This window comes from Micropterus salmoides, unplaced genomic scaffold, assembly GCF_014851395.1.
Source record: "Micropterus salmoides isolate LMB-PRFRI ecotype aquatic unplaced genomic scaffold, ASM1485139v1 Ms_hic_scaffold_6, whole genome shotgun sequence".
NCBI lineage: Eukaryota > Metazoa > Chordata > Actinopteri > Centrarchiformes > Centrarchidae > Micropterus > Micropterus salmoides.
This window is the reverse complement of record NW_024044348.1, coordinates 7,209,565-7,231,598: the sequence shown is the minus strand read 5'-3', so window position 1 is coordinate 7,231,598 and position 22,034 is coordinate 7,209,565. Positions and strand designations below refer to the sequence as shown.

The 22,034-nt window shown below is 39.9% G+C and overlaps 1 protein-coding gene across 3 annotated transcripts in view; it reads right to left on the bottom strand.

Annotated features, from left to right (window-relative positions):
- Window positions 1-22,034, bottom strand: part of LOC119890330 (protein kinase C-binding protein NELL1-like) — a 284,276-nt gene that overhangs the window by 72,457 nt on the left and 189,785 nt on the right. For all 3 annotated transcript variants that reach the window (XM_038701547.1, XM_038701548.1, XM_038701546.1), the window contains exon 13: window positions 6,900-7,025. In XM_038701547.1, coding sequence (XP_038557475.1) covers window positions 6,900-7,025 — 126 coding nt within the window. The remainder of the gene's footprint in view (window positions 1-6,899; window positions 7,026-22,034) is intronic.

The following is a 22,034-nucleotide window of genomic DNA, read 5'->3' as shown; positions in this document are numbered from 1 at the left end:
TCACAGGAGTGTGATTTAGTTTTAGGCAAACCCAAGAGATGAGGCCGATCTGCTGGAAGCTGGGGTTAACCTCCTTTGTGTCACTGCGGTCTTCATGTGCTAATGTCATATGACATAAGTCATGTGATTTCCAAAAAGTAGGTCCGGTCGGGAAACGGAGTTCAAAAATGCCGTTTTGGACATGGGCAAAGGCATGGACAAAAGCCACCGGTAGAGGCTGTATTGAAGGATATGCTCATATGAGTCGCATTTGGAGGTTGGTTAAAATAATTATCTTGTCTTTTAGGTTGGGGGACTTGTTGGTTTTTTTTTTTTTTTTACACAAACACATTAAAAAGTGTATTTTACAGTTGAACAATTACCTTTACTAGCAGTTATGACAGTTGTAAATATAGGATGACATTAATAAGTATTTGGATGCCTGGACTTTTTAAGAGTTTTTAAGAGCTTGCCCTCTTTGCCTCAATCAACTTCCTGCAAGAGTTCACATTTCCCAAATCTCTACATCAGGTGGTGAGTAAAATATTATTTTATGACAATATCTCACTGACAATTAGTTAAATTTTGCTTTACCTTATTATAAATAGCAATAGTAAAAAAATAAGGATGATCAATACATAAAATTTATATTTTATTTGTTATTGACTAACAACAGTTTTTGCACTGCAGTGTCTTGACACTACTGACAGGAATATAAAAGCTGCCTCTTTTCAATCATTCAATGAGCTCTTTAATCTATTAAAGTTTTTCAATGTATTTACCCAGTCATACAGTGTGCAAAGCTACAGCTTCTCATACACGAGGAAATCATTTTAAAATGGCTATAGGCTTCTACACTTAATCTCTGGACCTGAGCTGAACCTTCTGTTGGACTTTATTTACTAGACAAAGCAGACAGAAAGGAAGGAACTTAAGCCTCTCATTCCTGCCGTGTAATCTGTAACTGTGAGTCTTATCAGCACCTACTTAATGCAAAAAAAAATTCCTCTAAAACCCAGAGATCATAAGATTAGTACACAGTGGGGGTTGGACAACCATTCCACAATTACCTGTGGCAGACTATAACTATTATCCACCAACACATGAAGTCAGAGATCATAATGACCCTCCACAGGGGAAATCACTTGAGTTCTGCTTGCACTGCATCATAAAGACTGAGGGTAAACACCAGCATCATCTACACTGCACAGCAATCTGGAGTTTAAGCTCAACATAGTCAGTAAAGCTTTTCCATTCCTTGAAACTCACTGTCTGGAAGGTCTTTACAAGGAAACATCTTCTGATAGAAGAAGGGTTCGATCACATTGGGTGCGTTTTAGCAGTAGGGATTTGTGTACTTTTGAAGCATTTTGCACTCACCTTACGGATTACTTTGGAGTTTCAGATAAGTTTTAGATTTGTTAATTACTATGCCTTCTGCGTTTAATCAAATTACTAACAAGCAAATCAGAGTCACTTCATATTCCAGCATACAAAAACTGTACACATTGCATGCAGAGCAAGGATCTAGCAGCTATTTCTTTGCCCAGGCCCCATCAAGCCATGAAAAAAGTCCAAATGAAAAAGACATCGTAGAACTACACACATAGTTTGACACGTGGTCTCTGGCGCAGTCTGGTGAAGTGCAGTGTTGTGTTCTACTACTGAAAAAAATAGTGAAATTAAATACGTATACATAATCAGCTGAATCAAATCAAATGTCGTTTTAATAGTAACAGCAACATAGATGAATTGGACTAATTGGGCTGCATAAACATGGATGTCACGATAGCTCTGTGGCATTTTTAGAAGGTGAAGTATAGAACTTAACAGTTCCTGCCAGCACTCTTTCTCCCTCTGTCCATCCCATTTCCTCAGAGCTGCTTGCCTGCTTCCATGGAGCGGCAATCAAGTGGAACCACAATTACAGCAGCTTCCTATTGTTTACAGGGCGCAGAAAGGACAGACTTCTCCGCCAGACAGGAGAGACAAAGAGGGATGAGACTGAGATTGTCCACTGCAAAAGGCGATACATGATGTGTCATGCAAAAGCTGTAATAGGTAACATTTTATTGCTCTGAGGAAGGAGCTGCTCAGATTGCAATATTGAGGGTAAATTTGACAGTGATGTAAGGAAAGTTTGTGGGTTGATGCAGCTACTGTGTCTGATGTCCACATGTACAGTACACTCACAAACATTGGCCTGAAGCGAAGAGGCAGCAACAAAAACATTACTGCCATCAGTGACTGTCAAAAAACACATTCTCCTGCAGTCCCTGTGTTTTATCTCAGTTCTGCTTGATTTTAACAATTCAGGTGACTTTCTTACATCTGCCTGAGGATATGTTTTTTTTTTTCATTTTATTTAACCTTTATGAGAAAAAGACCCATTGAGATCAAATCTCTTTTTCATGGATGCCCTGGCCAAAGAAGGCAGCAGAACAGCAGTTTTTCCATAAACATACAAATGATACAAATATAATACATTAATGCCAAGTTACACAGACCCCTATATAACAGTAACAATACAATACATTGAAATATAGTACATTTATATATCTTCAGACACCTATATATAAACACTAAGGGGAACCAGCCGTTTTGAAACATCTACATTCGTCCTTTAAAAACATCAGTAACCGAGGATTTAAACTCTGCAAAAGGCGGCAGCATCTCCAATTGAAGAGTCCCCAGTAAGGAGATATATGTAGATGGTGCACAGTAAGAAAAGGCAGTCTTTCCTAGCCTTGAACCTACCCTAGGAACTTTTAAAAGCAGTAGCCTGCTGGATCGAGTTGGGTGACAAATTTGTCACAGAATAAACTACCAAGGGTTATCTTAAAAAGGTCAAATTTGGGCCACCTCAACTTCTACAAAATGCTTTTCACATGTCAACGCATAAATAATACATTATAATAAAGAGAAGGAGGTTGCAAAATGAGCAGTTGCAGTATTTGATACTGTAGTACATTTTGTTATGATAATTCAGCACTTTTGCTAAAGTAAAAAATTTAATACTTTTACTTAGTAGTTTTTACATTGTGGTATTGCTAACTTTACTTAAGTAAAATATATGAATACTTCACCCACCACGTCTAACCAAGCACCCAAGATTAAGACCCAGCCTAGCTGTGTGGTGGAACCTCCGTCAGGATCCACTTTGTGGACTCCGCTTTTAATACCATCCAAAGACAACTCATGATTTGGAATCTACACCATCTAAGCACTCCTCTCCTCTGAACAATTGCACAATCTACACAGTTCCCTCAGTGACAACTGGCAAACTTACCTTTGACCAGTATACAAAGGATATTCAGTAAAGGAGCCGGAAACACTATCCGCAATCTGTTATGTCAAACGACTCAATGGCTATATTCAGACTGTAGGCCTTAATGCTCATTGCCCATTTTTACAAGATCCGTTTTTCTTGGTTTGACAGTTCACATTATTGTTTAAATGTGGCCCATATCAGACTCCAGTGTGAACTGTCCACGGCCTGAAAGTGACTCTCATGTGCAGAAGAATAAAATGTCACACGCAGCACGCTGTCGTACAGAAGTAAACAAGCCACAGAGCTACTTGCTAACCCTCCCAAATTTCATGGGAGACTCCCGTATTCCATTAGCCTCTCTAGGTTTACTCCCGGGATTACATCTCTCCCGAATTATGACAAATGTTCACAACTTTCTGCCCTTTCCATGACCTTTATTACTGTTTCTGGTGCTGTACAATGCATCTGCCCAACAACTCCCTCTCGCACTCTCTTTCTGTATTTACAGCATCCGCTCGGATAAGTAGCATGCACGTAACTGTAGCAGATGATAGCAAGGTAGAGGAGGAAGAGAGCGACATGTATGATAATGGCCTTTGTGGAGCTTTTTCGTTCATCACGGCTCCGTCTAGCAGCGGAACGGCTGCTTTAGAGTGACGTCAAAGTCACATCAGTTCTAATCTGAGTGTCCAGACTCAGGTCGCATTTAAGATCTGATCTGTATCGCATTTGGACCACATATGAAAGTGGCCTAAATCCGAACTGGAAAAGATCAGATTCCATGTGACTTGGACTGTTCACACTGTTATAAAAAAATCTGATCTGAGTCATATGAGCAAAATGTCAGATTTGGGTCACTTCTGAACGTAGCCTATATGTCGCCCTGCAACTTCTTCTACTGTTGTACCAGAGTATTGTTCAATCCTGCTCTATTGATCCACCTGTTTCTTAACATGCTTTCTGTTACTCTGGGCGCAGGTACAGGTCCCTGAGGTACAAAAGGCTCACTTTGGCAAACGCCTGGTTTCCGCAGCCTTAGCAGCCCTAAACAAGGAGCCTAGATAAGGACACTATGGGTTTTGCTCTCACCTGTCCTGTCTGTAGTTGTTCTTGTATGCCGTTTGTGGTGTACATTTTTGGGAAATGATATGTACGTAGAATAATGTTGAATGTTAATTGGTGATTTACAGTTCTGTGAAAAAAGAATTTCCCCCTGGGGACAATAAAGTCTAATGTAATTGAATCTAATAAAAGAAACTTCAAAACGAAGTTTAGTCATTAAAACAGTTTAGATTTAGAAATCACACCTCTTCCGTGATGTGTAAAAACTGTTTCTTTGTTGAGCTGTCTATTGGCATCACCATCAGATCTATTGTATTACTAATTAACAGGGGGTGTGGTTAGCACTCAGAAGTGCTACACATACCTGGTATTATGATTATTGATAAAAGCTCCACAGCTTTCTGGACTTCCTGAGTTTGCTTTCTCCTTACTAATCGTTTAATGGAACAAGAAACCAGAGACACCAGAAACTACTTTTCACTGTGTGTCTGTGTGTCCTGTTTAATGCAGTGACAACAATATCATTACCAAAACCCCTTCCAAATCCAGACACAAGGAAGAATAACAATACAGATTTCAGCACAACGCACCAATTACAGAAGCAAATGTGCAATCGTGTTAGTGTTGTGAAATATGAGCAGTCGCCTCACTGCGCCGTGAACATTTACTCTGTTTTACATTCATGCAGAGGATCGGAAACCCTCGAGAAGAAGCTGAAGGAGAAGCAGGAGAGGGAAAAGGAGACAGAGGCAGGATTTATCTCTCCCAGCAGATGTAGAGTGCGCTCCTGGGGCTCCCAGTCAGCAGCCAGGACAGTTTACAAGCTGCAAAATAGATTGATTGTCTATGGATCCCTGTCCCTGCATGGCTGCCAACTCTGAGCTAATTAAAGAACACTTCTCCGGAGAAACACTGAGCAGCAACCAAGCACATCCCATTCACTCTCAAGAAAACATGTTGCTCTAAACACCTTCAGTGGAAAAACATTGTAAAACAACTATGCCAGAACAGGTGTCACAGTACTATATGTTAAGGAATAGCTTTCTCCATACAGATAAACATAGAGAGAACATATGCATTGTGTTGTTAAAAGCTGACAAATATGTCGGTGAACTTGTTTCCCTTCTTTTCCTTGACATCTGTGAGAAGTTCAGGGATGTCGAGAGCAGAGGATATTTTCAATCAGAAAATTTACTGTAGATGAGCCATTAAAAAACTGAAAGCCTGCAATCATCTGTTCCTTTGAAGAGACAGATGCTGAGGTATTCATCATTCATTTTGCATTCATTTCTCCGCATGCCTTAATTTCAGATAACAAAAGATACAGCGTCACAGTCGGAGCCATAGGGCCAGCAGTTGTTGGAAGCTATCATTTTTCACTGTTGGCTGGCATGGGCCAGTGGGAAAACTGTCTGCAACCAATTTTATTTAGGAGTAAAAGTAAAAAAGACAGGGGTAATGCACATTTGGTACCTTTGTACATGTACAAAACAAATTTCATAGTGATAAAACACCCACTTTCTTTCCTCTTTATGCCATGCCTACATAGTACACAACCATAATATTATTATTCTTTTTCATCATCATATCTATCACTAAGAATTGAATGAAATTTTCTGAGTCTAGTCTGGTGAAGTCTGCACCTCAAAAAGACTATCTTGAAGTCCGTGAAAAAAGGCTGCTAGAGGCCCCTTGTGGCCTTGATGAATTGTGGATTTGGACAGCCCTCAGCACTTTTGGACTCCCCAGGAACGTGCCTGTTATGTCCACGAGGCTGCAAGTGCGGTGAACCTCGAACATTTGAATTCAGCCAGTGTTTTCATGCTAATCTTCATCAGGTATTAGGTTTACGATCTCCACGTTTTAGTTTAGCATATAGGGTATTTGGTCATAAACCAAATCACTGGATAGATTTAAATTTAAACATGACGATGGCATTAGGTAAAAAGTCAGGGGATCAAACTGATCCTCTGGGGAGCATGAACATCTGCAACAAATTTTACTGAAATTCATTCAATAGTCGTTGAAACATTTTACTCCACCAAAAATATCAGTCTGCTGGTGGTGTTAAATGAAAAGTCAGGGAATTATGGAATTCCTTGGTTTCATGCCCTGGTGATCATGCATATTTGTACCAAATTCAATATTTTGTAGATATTTTACTCTTAACCACTCCTGGAGTCCATGTAACGTGGCAGAACAACATGGGAATGAATGGTGAGGGCCTACAGTATGACAACCTGTAATCATATTTACCCTATGGACCAAGAATTACGTCCAGCTAACTAGCCACTAGAAAACTTCCCAACAGGCTACCGAACCATCATATATCAAACTAAAACCTCCTTCTTCAGTTCAGCAGATTAACATTTTTACATATTATGCAGAAACAAGAGTTTTGTGTTAACTTTTTCTTCCAGTCACAAAGTTCTCCCAGTTCAGAGTTGTGACGGGGGGGGGGGGGGGGGGGGGGGGGGTCGTCTATGATCTTTTTATGGACTGGTGTCTGTGTGTGTATTTTACAGTTATGCCATTATGTAATAAGATCTGATGAGTCAGCATTGTGTTTGCAGGCATGCAGACGTACCAGTGCAGGAGTATTCATCCACTCTGATGAAGCCTGGTAGACAGTCACAGCGATGGCTGCCGGGCAGGTTGACACACACCGTGTTGGACTGACAGTAATGCATCTGGGTCGCACACTCATCAATATCTGAGGACAAACAGAGTACATACAGAGTGATTCCTCGTGCAACTGATGAAGCAGGTAGTTGAAGCTCAATAAACAGTCAACTTGTTGCTTAATAACATAAATAATTGCCTTCACTGAACAATTACCCTGACCAACAAGGCACGTTCTTCAAAGAAGTTTGTTTTTTCCCCAACTGAAATTGAATATACAGTGGGTACAGAAAGTATTCAGACCCCTTTAAATTTTTCACTCTTTGTTTCATTGCAGCCATTTTCCAAAAATCAAAAAAGTTCATTTTATTTCTCAGTAATGTACACTCAGCACCCCATCTTGACAGAAAAAAACAGAAATGTAGAAATTTTTGCAAATTTATTAAAAAAGAAAAACTGAAATATCACATGGTCATAAGTATTCAGACCCTTTGCTCAGTATTTAGTAGAAGCACCCTTTTGATCTAATACAGCCATGAGTCGTTTTGGGAAAGATGCAACAAGTTTTTCACATCTGGATTTGGGTATCCTCTGCCATTCCTCCTTGCAGATCCTCTCCAGTTCTGTCAGGTTGGATGGTAAACGTTGGTGGACAGCCATTTTCAGGTCTCTCCAGAGATGCTCAATTGGGTTTAAGTCAGGGCTCTGGCTGGGCCATTCAAGAACAGCCACGGAGTTGTTGTGAAGCCACTCCTTCGTTATTTTAGCGGTGTGCTTAGGGTCATTGTCTTGTTGGAAGGTAAACCGTCGGCCCAGTCTGAGGTCCAGAGCACTCTGGAAAAGGTTTTCGTCCAGGATATCCCTGTACTTGGCCGCATTCATCTTTCCCTCGATTGCAACCAGTCGTCCTGTCCCTGCAGCTGAAAAACACCCCACAGCATGATGCTGCCACCACCATGCTTCACTGTTGAGACTGTATTGGACAGGTGATGAGCAGTGCCTGGTTTTCTCTACACATACCGCTTAGAATTAAGGCCAAAAAGTTCTATCTTGGTCTCATCAGACCAGAGGATCTTATTTATCACCATCTTGGAGTCCTTCAGGTGTTTTTTAGCAAACTCCATGCGGGCTTTCATGTGTCTTGCACTGAGGAGAGGCTCCCGTCGGGCCACTCTGCCATAAAGCCCCGACTGGTGGATTGCTGCAGTGATGGTTGACTTACTACAACTTTCTCCCATCTCCCGACTGCATCTCTGGAGCTCAGCCACAGTGACCTTTGGGTTCTTCTTTACCTCTCTCACCAAGGCTCTTCTCCCCCGATAGCTCAGTTTGGCCGGACGGCCAGCTCTAGGAAGGGTTCTGGTCGTCCCAAACGTCTTCCATTTGAGGATTATGGAGGCCACTGTGCTCTTAGGAACCTTAAGTGCAGCAGAAATTTTTTTGTAACCTTGGCCAGATCTGTGCCTTGCCACAATTCTGTCTCTGAGCTCTTCAGGCAGTTCCTTTGACCTCATGATTCTCATTTGCTCTGACATGCACTGTGAGCTGTAAGGTCTTATATAGACAGGTGTGTGGCTTTCCTAATCAAGTCCAATCAGTATAATCAAACACAGCTGGACTCAAATGAAGGTGTAGAACCATCTCAAGGATGATCAGAAGAAATAGACAGCACCTGAGTTAAATATGAGTGTCACGGCAAAGGGTCTGAATACTTATGACCATGTGATATTTCAGTTTTTCTTTTTTAATAAATTTGCAAAAATTTCTACATTTCTGTTTTTTTCTGTCAAGATGGGGTGCTGAGTGTACATTACTGAGAAATAAAATGAACTTTTTTGATTTTTGGAAAATGGCTGCAATGAAACAAAGAGTGAAAAATTTAAAGGGGTCTGAATACTTTCCGTACCCACTGTATAAATTAAATATACCAGGCAAGAGAGGACAGGAAAGAAAGAAAGAAAGGGGGGGATAAATGTTATATAGAAAGTAGATAAGTCAGAGGTTGAGAGGAAACAAGAGGACCAGAAGGAAAGGAAATAAAGGAAATATGTTAAAGAGAATAGGGAGAGGACAGGAAAGGAAAAGAAAGGAATAAGTTGATGAGATAAGGACATACAAACAGAAGAGGACAAAGGACAGCAGGGAGAGCAGCATCTTTCCAGAGATCCATAATGTTCAGCTAATAGGACACATTACAGACTCTCTTCATACACAGATTCTCTCTTCCTAATGTAGCTTGAAAGACATTGTATGAGATGGATGACTGCTGATGAAATGGGATCGGAAACACACAAGGGAGGTGTTATGCAGAAGAGCCTACACTTGTGTGTGTGTGTGTGTGTGTGTGTATGTGTGTGTACAGTACAGAGTATTTATGTGGATGTGAGCAGCTGAGAACTAGTTTCCTGAGGCTAACAGGCCTTTCCACCACTTAAGGGAGTCTATACGCTACACTTAAGGGAAGGAGAGAGTAAGGAGAGTATTTCCATATCCTCTCCTTGGATAAATACATTCCAGCTTTGAGGTTTTCAGTTCACACTTTCCCCTTACAATAGAATGAATTTGTATGAAGTATGTAATTGACTTACATGCAACACCCAGAGGTTTTTTCTCTGCAAATTTCATCCTTGGAGAGTGTACAGTAGGAGTGTTGAATTGCAAAATCAAAGAGAAACGGATTGTATATTCAGGCGTACAAAACCTTACTGTCATTCAGCATTAAAAGCATTGATCTGCTACATCAAAAACATGGAACTTATTCAAGTGCTTTGAGGCTGCAAAACAGTATCTGAATCCAATTTTCATCTTGTCCTGAAGCACTACTCCACCCTGAAAGCTGCTCATTTGATTAACCTAAAGGGTCATTTTGGTATTTTTAAACCTGAGACCTATTTTTACATATTTTGGTAGCCGCAAACCAGCTGCAGTGGCTGAAACGTATTCCTTCGGGGCAATTATCCCCGTCGAAATGACAAAAAGTGCTTCCTTTGCCAGGCTCAGACTGGACCGAAAAATAGGGCAAAGGTTAAAAAATATCACCAAATTCGAAGTGGGGAGCTCACCCTTTTTGTCAGCGGTCTTTTAAAGTGGGAAAAGCATCTACTGTCAAGTCTGATGCACAATGAGGCTTTCTGATCTGCCGTTCAGAGGTTTGTGTCTGAATGTATATGTGAATGTGTGTGTTTGCCCTCTGCAGCCTCCTCTTGGGAGTGTTGTTGCAGGTGAGGTCTGCTGACAGAACTGGAACTGTCATTTCACACAGGGGGGAATTTTTTTTTTTTGCATTTGCTGGTGTGTGTCTGTCTCTCCCTACCTCCTTCTCCTGCTGCTGCTAAACCCCAGACTGCCTCCTCCCACCTTCCTCCCCCCTCTGAGCTCACTTTCTTCATCCCCCTACTGCTTTATTCATGCTGTGATGTAGGTCAGGGCTGGGGATGAGAACAGCTAAAAATAAGGCAGGATAGGACTGTGAGCATGTACGTGTGTGCGCGTGTGTTTGCACCAGCTCATCCATTTGTGTGTATTTGTGTGTTTGGGAGAGACTGTGTGTGTGTTGAGTGTTTGGAAGCTGTGAGGCAGAAAGAGAGAAGACTTCAATACTATTGTGTGGGTGTGGGTGGGTGTGTTTGTGTGTGTGAATATGTGCATGTGGGAGTGAATGTGGATATGTACACACTATCTGTACTGTACAGAGGTTAATGTAACAGCTTTGTATCCATTTACATTTATGCATTTAGCTGACAATTTTGTCCTCTGGAGTAACTAGGGCTTAACTGTCTTGCTGGTGGATGGGTCACAGTGCGATTCGAACCCGGGTCTCTCACACCAAAGGCTTAGAGCAGCTCATTTTCTGGTCTGTTTGAAGCCCATTGGATAAAGCTGATGCTTCAGAATGAGAGAGATGGAAACAAATTCAGAGATATACCACTCTGGACATCAAAAATATTAACTGGCACTTGGTGAAGACAAAGTGTGTGTCTTCTTTTGTGTGTGTGCACTCCCATACGCCCCACATCCCACTCCCTTGTTTCTCAGAGATTTTCCACTCAACAAGCTCAGAACATTTAACAGATTTTCTTTCCAGATTTTAAGTTTCACTCAGCAGGGTGCCTCCTAAACAGAGTTCTGTGAAAATTGGTTTATAGATAGAATGGTGTTTGGAAACAGTATAACTGATTTGACTTTGGTGGTAACACAGACCTCAGACTTTCATCATTAAATATGGATCACTGCTTAGTAAAGAAGCAAATTAGTAATTTAGTACTGTATGTTTGCAGAGTCAGAAACTCAATTTTAACTAAGAAATGCGACGTAGGGTCCAGAAGTGCGGTCTTTGAGTATCCGGTAGTTTTTTCTCAGTTTAACTTTTGTATTATTATATTTTTTATTTGCACCACTACAGCTTTTGTTTTGACTGTATTTCCTTTATATTCTCAATTTCTTTTTCCATGATGAGAAATTTGGCAATTTTCTGTTGCATTCAGGCTAGAGAGCTCACTTCTAACGTCCAGCAGTTAAAATTTTGAAATAAAAAAAGTACTGAGTAGATGTATTTTTAGAATGTTCAACAAATGCTTTGCTGAAATAAATATATCAGACACAATTTATTATTTCAGGCAGAGTATTTTTTTCTATGTCTAAAAAACATTATTTAAGAGAGCAACAATATCGCAATGTTGTAATCTCTTATTTTAACACATCTCCATCCAAAAAGAAAACTGGATTCAATTCGAGCTGATCGTTTATATTAACTGTCCATGGCCTGACAATTCACTTTACTTTGCACAGCATTAGGTTTCACAGTGGTACTCGTCCAACATCCAATCCAGCATAACTGACCAGAATATAAAAAAAGTGTCAGGGGGACGAGGAGAAGTGTAATGAATGTGAACAATATTAATATGTAGGAATGAATACATTAGACTTATTTGTAGACACCCAGACCTTTAAATCCTCCTTGAAAAGGTACAATGTGTAAGAAGTGAGACTACTCTCCACCTGTCGAATTCATACAGCAAAAAAATGGGGGGCAGCATATCTCATACCAGGTCATAACTGCTGATAACTGCCACAAGATAGTTTGCTCGGTAAGATGTGAAGCCAACTTTGCAGTGCCATGAGTTGACTTAGTTGAGTTTGATTGTGTGTTTTATGACGAGTCAACAAAGTAATTAAACTAGTCTTAGTTCATTGAAAGAGAGAAAATTTGAATTCAGAAAGTATAATGGTGTATTTTTCAGTTTGAAGAGAAAAACCGGTATAAGAAAATGTCCTTTCTTGACATCTTGAGAGTTTGTTTATTTACTAGACTAAAAATGCTAAAAGGGCTTAACATAGCGAACTTGCAGCTCATACACATCTCCCATCTGAAACTACTGGGGGACTATCACGTCTTGGCTGGGGCTAGCTGGTTAGCATGTTCAGTAGTAGTAGATATGTCTGCTACACAATATACAGATGTATTTTTTATGTAATCTTTTAAATAGTTTAAACTTGAATTCTTGCCATATCTTGCACATTGCACCTTTAACTTTAGTAACACACTAATTTAAAAGCACATATGACTATTTATGCAAAAGCATTTATTTTGTGACCTTTTCACAAAATAAATGCTTTAGCAGGGGTAATTTTTGACCAGCTGCTTCCATCCAAGTGTCATCACCTCTCCTGATACAAATCTCATCACTGTCTCAGCAGCTGTCTCCTTCACACACACACACACACACACACACACCCACACACACACAGCAATCAGCATTTCCCATTCTTTGACCTCTCTCTCACTCTATTTTCGTGTAGCTGATCTCAGGCAGCAATTACACACCATGATAATTGAGGCTTGCACAGAGCATTGCTTTTAGCATACAAGCGTGTGCATGCGCGCGCACACACACACACAGAAAGAGATGGATATTTCATTTATTGTCTGTAATGCACTTGGTGTAAACAGCTAATCAGCTTTTTTCCATTTGACTTCACTGAAACACAATAAAACCGAAACAGTGTGAAGTAGAAAAAATACATTTTCCAATAATAGGCATTTGAAATTAAAGTTAACTTAATGATGTTGAAGTTCTGAATATAACCAATTTTATTGCGCAGTGACTGGGTTACAGTATTGCATTTAGTTTTTTTGGTAACAAATAGTGTAAGCCGGGATTACAATTTCCAATTCAGTAATTACATTACAGTTGCAAGTCCAGTAATTCCTTTACTCCAACAGTTTGAATGGTTAGCTTACTTGCTGACATCTCATTGGGAGATAGATCAGAGGATCATCATCACATTTGTCTCTGTGCATTCAACAGAGACTGGTCTTGCATGTGTTAGCTTAGCACAGGGGCTGCTAAGCTAACACATCTATGCTTTAAATGACTCCAACAGTATCTTATTACATTGTGTCATCTAAGAATAACTTGGGTTTTGATCAAAGTGAAGTTCAGTAATGGTCGAATACTTTTGTGGTGTGTTTCCGGCACAAATGTCTACACTTATGGTTAAATAGCTTGATATCAGCTGCTGTCATGGCAAAAGAAAGAAATTGACATTTTTTTTATGAAACCATAAGACTGCTGACTGTCACCCCTTTCCATCGTCATAAAAATCCAAACAAACACATTTTATTGAATTATGTTGTCAGCTAATCTCACATTCATCCCAATATTTCTGTCCCCACAGGAATCCTTCTCTCTGGAGCAAACGCAACAAAACCTAAAATCTTATCAATGGTTTGATGCAATTACAATGCATGAACACCTCTTTGATTTAGTGATGCTAAGATTGTCTGATTTCATGCATAATATGATCATCAATCTCAATTTTCGGATTACAGTTGGTCAATCCACTATTCTGCTTTAGGGAATAACATGTTTTTGAGAATTTGTTTGCCTTTTCTTAGGCACACTTTGTGTGAGGTGATTGACAGGCAGCAGAGTGCAACATAATTCGGTTCTGATATGAAAACTCACTCAGCACAAGCAAATGATAAAATACCTCCCTGTGATGGACTTTTATCCCTGTGTGCTTTATGTATTATATTTCATACTGTATAAGAATGAATGGCAGGAAAATGGCTTCCTCTGGAGGAGTAAATTAATCTCAGCCAGCAATTATATACCACGATAATTGAGTTTTATACACAGCATTGCTTTCAACAACTTCAACATGTGAAGGAGGAAAGTGAGCCCACTATGCTCTATTCTTCCTGCAGCAGCGGGACTACAGGCAGAAACCTGAAAAGAACTGTAGTATTATGCTTTAATATGGACCGAGCCACAGAGAGGGCCAAATCTTTTTCATGACTGGGGTTTCATCTCCAAAGGGGGGGGGGTGCACAGAGGCCTCAGATGGCTGAACCCAATGACTAAACACTCTTATCTTTCAGTGCTGCAAAGAAATCAAACACAAAAAAAAACAATCAACATGCAGCGCAGGACTACACCTCTCCCTGATGCTGCATTGTCCCTCTTGGAACCAGAAGAGTAAAATAACTATTGGATGCATTTAATTAGAGTCTTTAAAGAGCAGGAGCTCTTATCATCATTATATCCTTCTAGAAGATGCACACAGGGGAGGAAGTGCTCTGGTTGGGCAGATTAGAGCCTGCTCAGGAACGTGCTGTTTGCATTGTCTGTCAGAGAACAGCTCATGGATAGGAGAACTGAATGATGGTGTGGTTCTCTATCAGAAGAACGAAACTGTGAGCAAGGTGGTTTAATCTATCTGTCACTCAGCATCTCCAACTAAGAGCTGCCATTCACTGAGCTGCACACTGACAGACTTTCAGACAAACACTTTGAAGACTGAAACTCTGTCCTTCTGTCAGACAGAGCAGAGTAGTTTACCTAGATGGCAGGTGCTGTGTGTGTGTGTGAAGTGAATTCCTAAAAGCAAACTGAATTTGTGTCTTTAAAGCAGAGAGATGTATATCACAGAAGAAAGATACAATCCACTGCGGCAGTCTCTGATGTTATATAATGAAATATCAGAATAGAGAATGAGTCTGCACGTCTCATCCAGACAGTGAAACAAAGCAACATATAGCACAAAGTTTTCCTGTTGCAGTTGTTGGTGTTTATCTGAGGTTAACTTTCCTCCAGCACTAAATAAATTATGTAAAAATAGAATGATCATTTTAACCTCTTTGGTACATTGCATGCTTACAGTAACAGTAAAAGTGTACAGTATACAGTACTATGTGGTCTTTCAGATAACGGTCAGACGATGCACCAGGTCAAAAAGCCAGAATTTACATACTATTTTGAAGGTGGTGTAATACTGTATAAAACTGTCCCGTAAAATCCAGCCTCTCAGAGTCTACATTGTGGTCACTTACAGTTACTGTGCTGGCGTGTTTAGGGTTAAGGGGAATATCTGGCTTTTAAAATATTTTGAATGGACAGACTGGACAGACTTGCAGATACCAACGCTTTGACCTACAGAATCAACAATTATCAGCATACACCCACTTCCTTTCCCATCACTTTTTTATTATCCATTATTATTATCCATCAGTAATACAAGGGAGCATCATTGCGGAAATTGAAATTGTTATGTTTTCTGGCTGCACTGAAAAGTATTATGTCTGGTAATATTTTGTACAGTCTGACTCATCTAAGACCTTAGACTCAATATATCTTAACACTGATTGGCACCTTGAAACCAAAAGTCACTCATTGAACCTCTACAATGCACTGGTTTTTGGGGGGAATGTTGAAACTCAAGTAGACTCATGAGATCAATGAACAGCTGGAAACATATCTTTGTGTGTGTTTAATACTGTGACCATTTAGAGTAAGGCTGAACGATTTTGGAAAATAATCTAATTGTGATTTTTTTTTAACCAACATTGTGATTACAATTTAATATGATACGATTGATTAATTAACCTTCTGTCTTATTCAAAACAGACAAGCAATTAATCAGTGTATAGTATGAACAACAGATAAGATAGATTAAACATAAACTGTTCTTTCTTGTAGGTCAGGCCTGTGTTATGATGAAATTAGGTGATGATTTAATTGCATGAATTACAGTTCAACCACCAATTAAGGTGGTCCTTATCTCAGTTCAAATCTCCTAGGAGTCCATCTCATATCAAAAAACTCAAATATATACTTAGTTTGAGGTTCATTTCAAAAGTTGGCCAACGAAAATTAAACCAAGTGACGCCTCTCGTGTCAAGGTTAGTAATTCTACGTCAACACCAGAGTTCCCCCGCAGTTCTCCCGCAGTCTACGATGCCGGTGAGCAGCGCACCGGCTGTAACGCATGACAGACTGGGCCTCTTTCGGACTTGTGAGTTTGGTTTGAAACGCCGTTACTTGGATATTGAAAATCTCGTTTTAACACATCGCGATAATATAGCAAATGCAATTAATCGTTCAGCCCTAATTTAGAGTCAAGCCCATGGTGACATAGTAAAGATAAAGTCTATGGGCTCTTATCTATCCAGAATTAAGCCAATTCCTAACATTTCTTCTCTGAAAACAGACAACCTCTGTCACTACCTAAACAAAGATGATTGGTGCAGTTTAGCAGTAAGCACAGACATTGGAGATTCAGTAGGATGAATGTGGGTAATATGGAAGACATACTTTTTCAGAGCGCTTTCAGCTCTGACCATTTTTACACTTGTGCACCTGGCCAATCACTGCCACCATCTGTTGTGGTTGTGTGGGATTGAAAGTGGCTTGTGATTGTGTAAAATATTATGCATTTACCTTTACATTTAAAGTAGAGCTGCCAACTCCCATCCATTGAGCGTGGGACTTACACAATTGACACTTTTCACAAGCGCACACACCACACATCAATTGTCTCATGCAGTGAAAAACAACTGATAATGTGTATAACTAATTATTTCAACTGGCGGAGCAAATCAACTCCGCCCAGCTGATGCAACACCAGCATACGCCGTGATAGTAAACAAGTGCAACCACTCTTGCGCTATGAGTTGCAAATAGTTTGTCACTGGCAGAGTTTTTCTTGACATGTCAGAGAACAAAGAAATGTGTGACAGATTCTGAATGTCCATGAGCAGAAAACTTGCTGAAACACAGGAGCAATTAAATTCCAAGAGTTTATAACTGAATTAAAATAAATTACTTTATCATTAACATGAAAAGGTGCCACATGGAGAGGTTACTTCCCCAAACAAGAGAAGGGGAGGAAAAAATAATGCCTACATGTGTGTAGCAGAGATTATATTAAATGAGAAAAGTTGATCTACAGGAGAAATCACATATCTGAAATCAATACCAAAGGCATAATACAGAATACCTAAGAGTCTTACTGCATTATATTCCATGACATTTTTATATTTTGAATTGTCACCTGCCACGTAATTTTGTGTTTCCTTTTGTATAAATAAAGACATTTCTACCATAAATTGATGCAGAAAAGGCAGAAATTGGCCCATAACCCCAAATTAATGTACCCCCTCCATTGTCTTTAGGATGATACACATTTCCACATACCCTGGTTAGGTTTGGTCTCACGGTTTAGGCTATGTTGTCTGGAGGTTGGCAAGTATGCTGATCAACCAGAATCATTGACCATGATTATTGACTTGGCTTTTTATCTCTATGTGCTTTGAAGTTGTGAGTTTGGCTGCTGAACTTTTTAAACAAAATTCCTGAGACTTGAGGAGTCATCACCTTGACCTATTTGGTGGGTAATGTCGCAGAAAGCCTGCTCATAAAATGCACCGACCTCAGGAATACCAAATCTCACTCCAAACTACATTGACAATTTGTCAGTCAACTTTGACTCAACTGGCTTTGACTTTGTATTCCCAAACATATAGATTAAAAATACATATCTGATAGTCTGCTGATTACTTGATTTATCAATAATCTGCTGATCAAAGCTGCAGCCCTACGTGCACCACGAGCACAGTTTTACTGTGGCTTGTTATCAAACATACATACATGCAAACTCTTACAAACATACAAACAAACCAGAGGCAGAGGCAAGAATGCACTTACCAGCAGGAACATGCCTGCACGCACGCACGCACGCACGCACGCACGCACGCACGCACACATGAAGTGGATCCAGGGACAGGCTGATAATCAGGAAGTAGTGCAGATGCTGTTGTGTATTAAAGATGTGGTAAGAAGCTGAGAGGTAAACACATCTATGCTGACAAAGGAAAATAGTGACAAAAGCTGCCAGCGGGGCTGAACGGGATAATCATGATTTATTAGTACTTTTCCCTTTGTTTTCACAACAAGAAGTGTTTGAGTTATGTGGATACTTGCAATCAGAAAAACACAACATGTTTGATTAGCTCAAAGAAATCAATGTCCCTCTGCTCGTGGACAACATATAACTGTTCGAAAAACAATTCATACGATTTCTGATTGCTGCCTATATAGAAACCAACATTAACTGTAAGATAACGCATCACTACTTTAATTACACAACCAAAAGAGGATGGTTGCCAGAAAAGCCAGTTGAGTGAACAAAGGACCAATTCTGTTGTTTTTTCTGCTGAGGTACTCTCTCGAACATTGGTGTCAAATTTATGTATTCCCGCCATCCTGTCCTCACCAGAAAAACACTGTCTAGGTTGATTGTTAAAGCAGCTTATTATGACCCATATTTATATAATACTGGGTAAACTGGTCAAAGTTTAAGAAGGCATTCAGTGCAGCGGTGTAATAGTCTGATTTAGCAACTGACTGTAAACAAGAAACAGACAAAATGTTAATGTTTTCCCCACTAATTAAATGTAGCCTTAAAAAAATCAGAGCCATAAACCACCATGAAAAAAGTTAATCTAATCAAAATTGTCTCACCAGATTGCTCTGATGAATAATCCTTAAAGAAAAACTCTCATCCAAAACACACAAAACACATTTTGACCTGTTGAAATCAGTCTGGCACGTATGTGTGTATTTTGTGTTTTGTTTACATCAGTCCCCCTGTGTTTCCACCAGATCTACTATTTTGTCCCACCCTCCAGGCGTAGCCAGCATGCATTACTATTCTATAAACTGTATCACTTCCCCAAACACACACACACACACACACACACACACACACCCTTAATTGTCCCTGTGCCGAGCACTATGGGTAGAGCAGCAGCACCAGATGGTTGAATTTAGCTCTCATTGGGTCAGGTTGCCATACACACACACACACATCAGGAAGGTCATCTAAACTATTATACAAGTCCAGATGAAAACTTGTTTCAGATTATTGGCCAGATTCTACCATTACTGAACAGTTGCTAGGTAACAGCGATGCCTCCTGGCTAACGACCTGCATGAGCTAATTGACATCCTATCAGTCACCATTCACCTTGTAGCTTATAGGAAAAAGAAAGGAAGACGAAGTGCGTTTTTAGTTACTATGGTAAATTAACAACTTACTCAAACTTCAATACTTCAAATTTTAGAAAGTGACAGGGGAAGACAAAGAGACGGACCAACAAATTCAAACATGGAGAGAATCAGAGATAGAAACACAAATACAAGAGAAATCTGAGGGAAAATAAAGATAGAAACAGACAGAAAACAAACACAGATGCAGAAACAGACAGAAACATGGACAGGGACTGAAAGAGACAGAAAATCCAAGAGATGAGAATACAGACAGAACCTGTGAGACATCAAAAAAAACACAACATTGCACTGGTTGTGACTTCACTGATGATAGAAATCATTTGGCAGGAGAACTGACACTGGGATATAAATATTTGACAACGCAATGGAGGAGCGCTTAATTAGCTTCATTGTTATTCCCATCCAGAGCCAGCTGCTAGCAGATGCTGACAAAATGCACCCACATTATTATTTTATATATATATATATATACATACACACACACACACACACACACACACACATATATATGTCATGTGGCTCGTTAATATTACAAGGTGTCAGGTGTTTAGACTCACTTTTGTGAGATATATTACACACACACAGATGTAAAGAATCAATAGAGGATAAATGGACACGTCAGCCATTTTTTACTGGTGTAAAAAAACATCAGTAAATGCCATGCATCCATTTGTAGTTTCTGTACGATGACGTTTTAACTACAACAAACATAGCAGAGTATCCAGAGGTGAACTTGCTCATTTTTATGCATCAAACTACAAAAAAAATGTTAATCTGGTTTAGGCAGACTTTAAATGGCTGGTTTGCCAGTAAGTTGGTAAACTGCTACCCAACAGCCGAGCAGACAACTCCATGTTCCAGGCAAAATGCAGATGAGATAAAATTAAGACACAACTATGTAACTAAATTAAGTTACAGTTACTTTCTTATATTAAAGATTGATCAAATGACTAGGCTACTTGTAATGTGAAAGGCGTCCCTCTTGGTGATGAAACCAAAGAAAATTGTCAAATTACGCTATTCATAGTTTCTACTGTGACGTCACACTCCAATGAAAGCGCTCCCTTGGAGGGCAAAAAGAATATGGATATTAATTTCCGTTGCCTGCCAGCAAGTGATACACTGTTACTTTGAGTTTTTTACTTTTTGCGTTGCCGAGATGCTGGGTGGTTGTTGTGCTTTTGGATTTACTAATCGAGGAGACAAGCCTGAGCTGTGTTAGGTGAAAGTAAACAGTAAACATTAACGCAGTCTGAGCGGCGGCAGGGACCTGGCGGTTTTTAACGGTAGAAATGCGGCAGCGGATGCTGTAACGTTATATGGATCGGATATGCCCATCACTTGCAGTTTGTGTTCATGTCTTTCTTTTTCTTAAGTTGGAAGGTGATCTAAATAAAATTTGACTGCTTTGGCGGCGTCTCTACGGGGGAGTCGAGGTGTGAGCCAGTATGTTGTTCCGTTGTTTTGCCCTCCAGGTCACCGCGCATGTCACGTGACTGAAAACTATGAATAGTTTCCATCAGCTCTATGGAGCATTTTAACATCTTTCAGCCCAGCAGCAAACCACAGGCAGACAAAGTTAGCAACTAGCTAGTGAACATAGTAGACATGTTTGTAGAGATTTCTGAGTTGGGGGAGACCACTTAAAAAGACTAATATATAATAATGGACATTCGCCAGGTGGCCAAAAACACAACTCCAAATGAATGCTAATGCTGCCACATAATAGGGCATGCTTGTTTTTACAACTTTGAATATGTTGCTTTTACACATCAATATTTATCTAATCAAATCAAGTTGATTAGATTTCCTATTTTACATTTTTATTTATTAATCCAGGGGTTCTTAACCTGTCTGGAAGTCTGACCCCTTTTTGAAGTTGAAAATATTTTGCCCCCTCACCCCCGGGGATCAGACAGAACACCCTTTCTTTGCAGTGAGAGGCGCCTTTTCTTAATAGTTTTCTTTAATGTAACGCTAAAAGGCTCACAATACGCCACTTTCCTACCTCATTTTGTTTAAAAAACAGCGTAAAAAGGAATTTTTGTGGAATTATGTAAACAACAACGCATTTTTCGAAGTTCGGGAGGCGGCGAAAAAAACGTAGTTCTATGTGCTCATGTAACGCTGCTATTTACAGGGCTCAGTGTCCCCAATGACGCGCATCATAACGCGTTACAAGAGGCGTAGTGTTAAATGATAATGAGCTCCACCCTGTCTTTTCCAAAGCCAATCAGTTTGAACTGTTATCACCCAATCAGTGTACAACAAGAACAGACCACATTAATCCAACCCAGCACAAGGATGAGCTTCCCTACCTTAGCTCATAAAGTGACTCGATACCTTCAAAAGTTCCATAGACACTTTAGCTCACTGCTAATGACGCCGCCTTAAAAGTAGAGTTTCTGTGGGTTGCAAGTTCGTGCTCCGTTTGCATCTTGTTTATTGGGAGAGTTTTTCTGTTTTCTGTTACAATGGCAATCGGTAAACTGAAGGTGTAAGCACACAAACCTTACTGTGTTTTCCTCTATTTTATTAACCTAATAGAACCAATCCAATATTAATGTACCGACTGTGCTTACTATAAGGTGCAACGTCTGCAGGCTTGGGAAAGGAGGATGGTTTGTGTGTGCAACTGACTGTTCAGCAAATGCACAACAAATACAAGCTTTGAATCTGCAGGGCCCTGTTTCAGAAAGCGGGTTTAGTGAAAACTCTGAGTAAATTGAGCCCGAGATGAGGGAAAC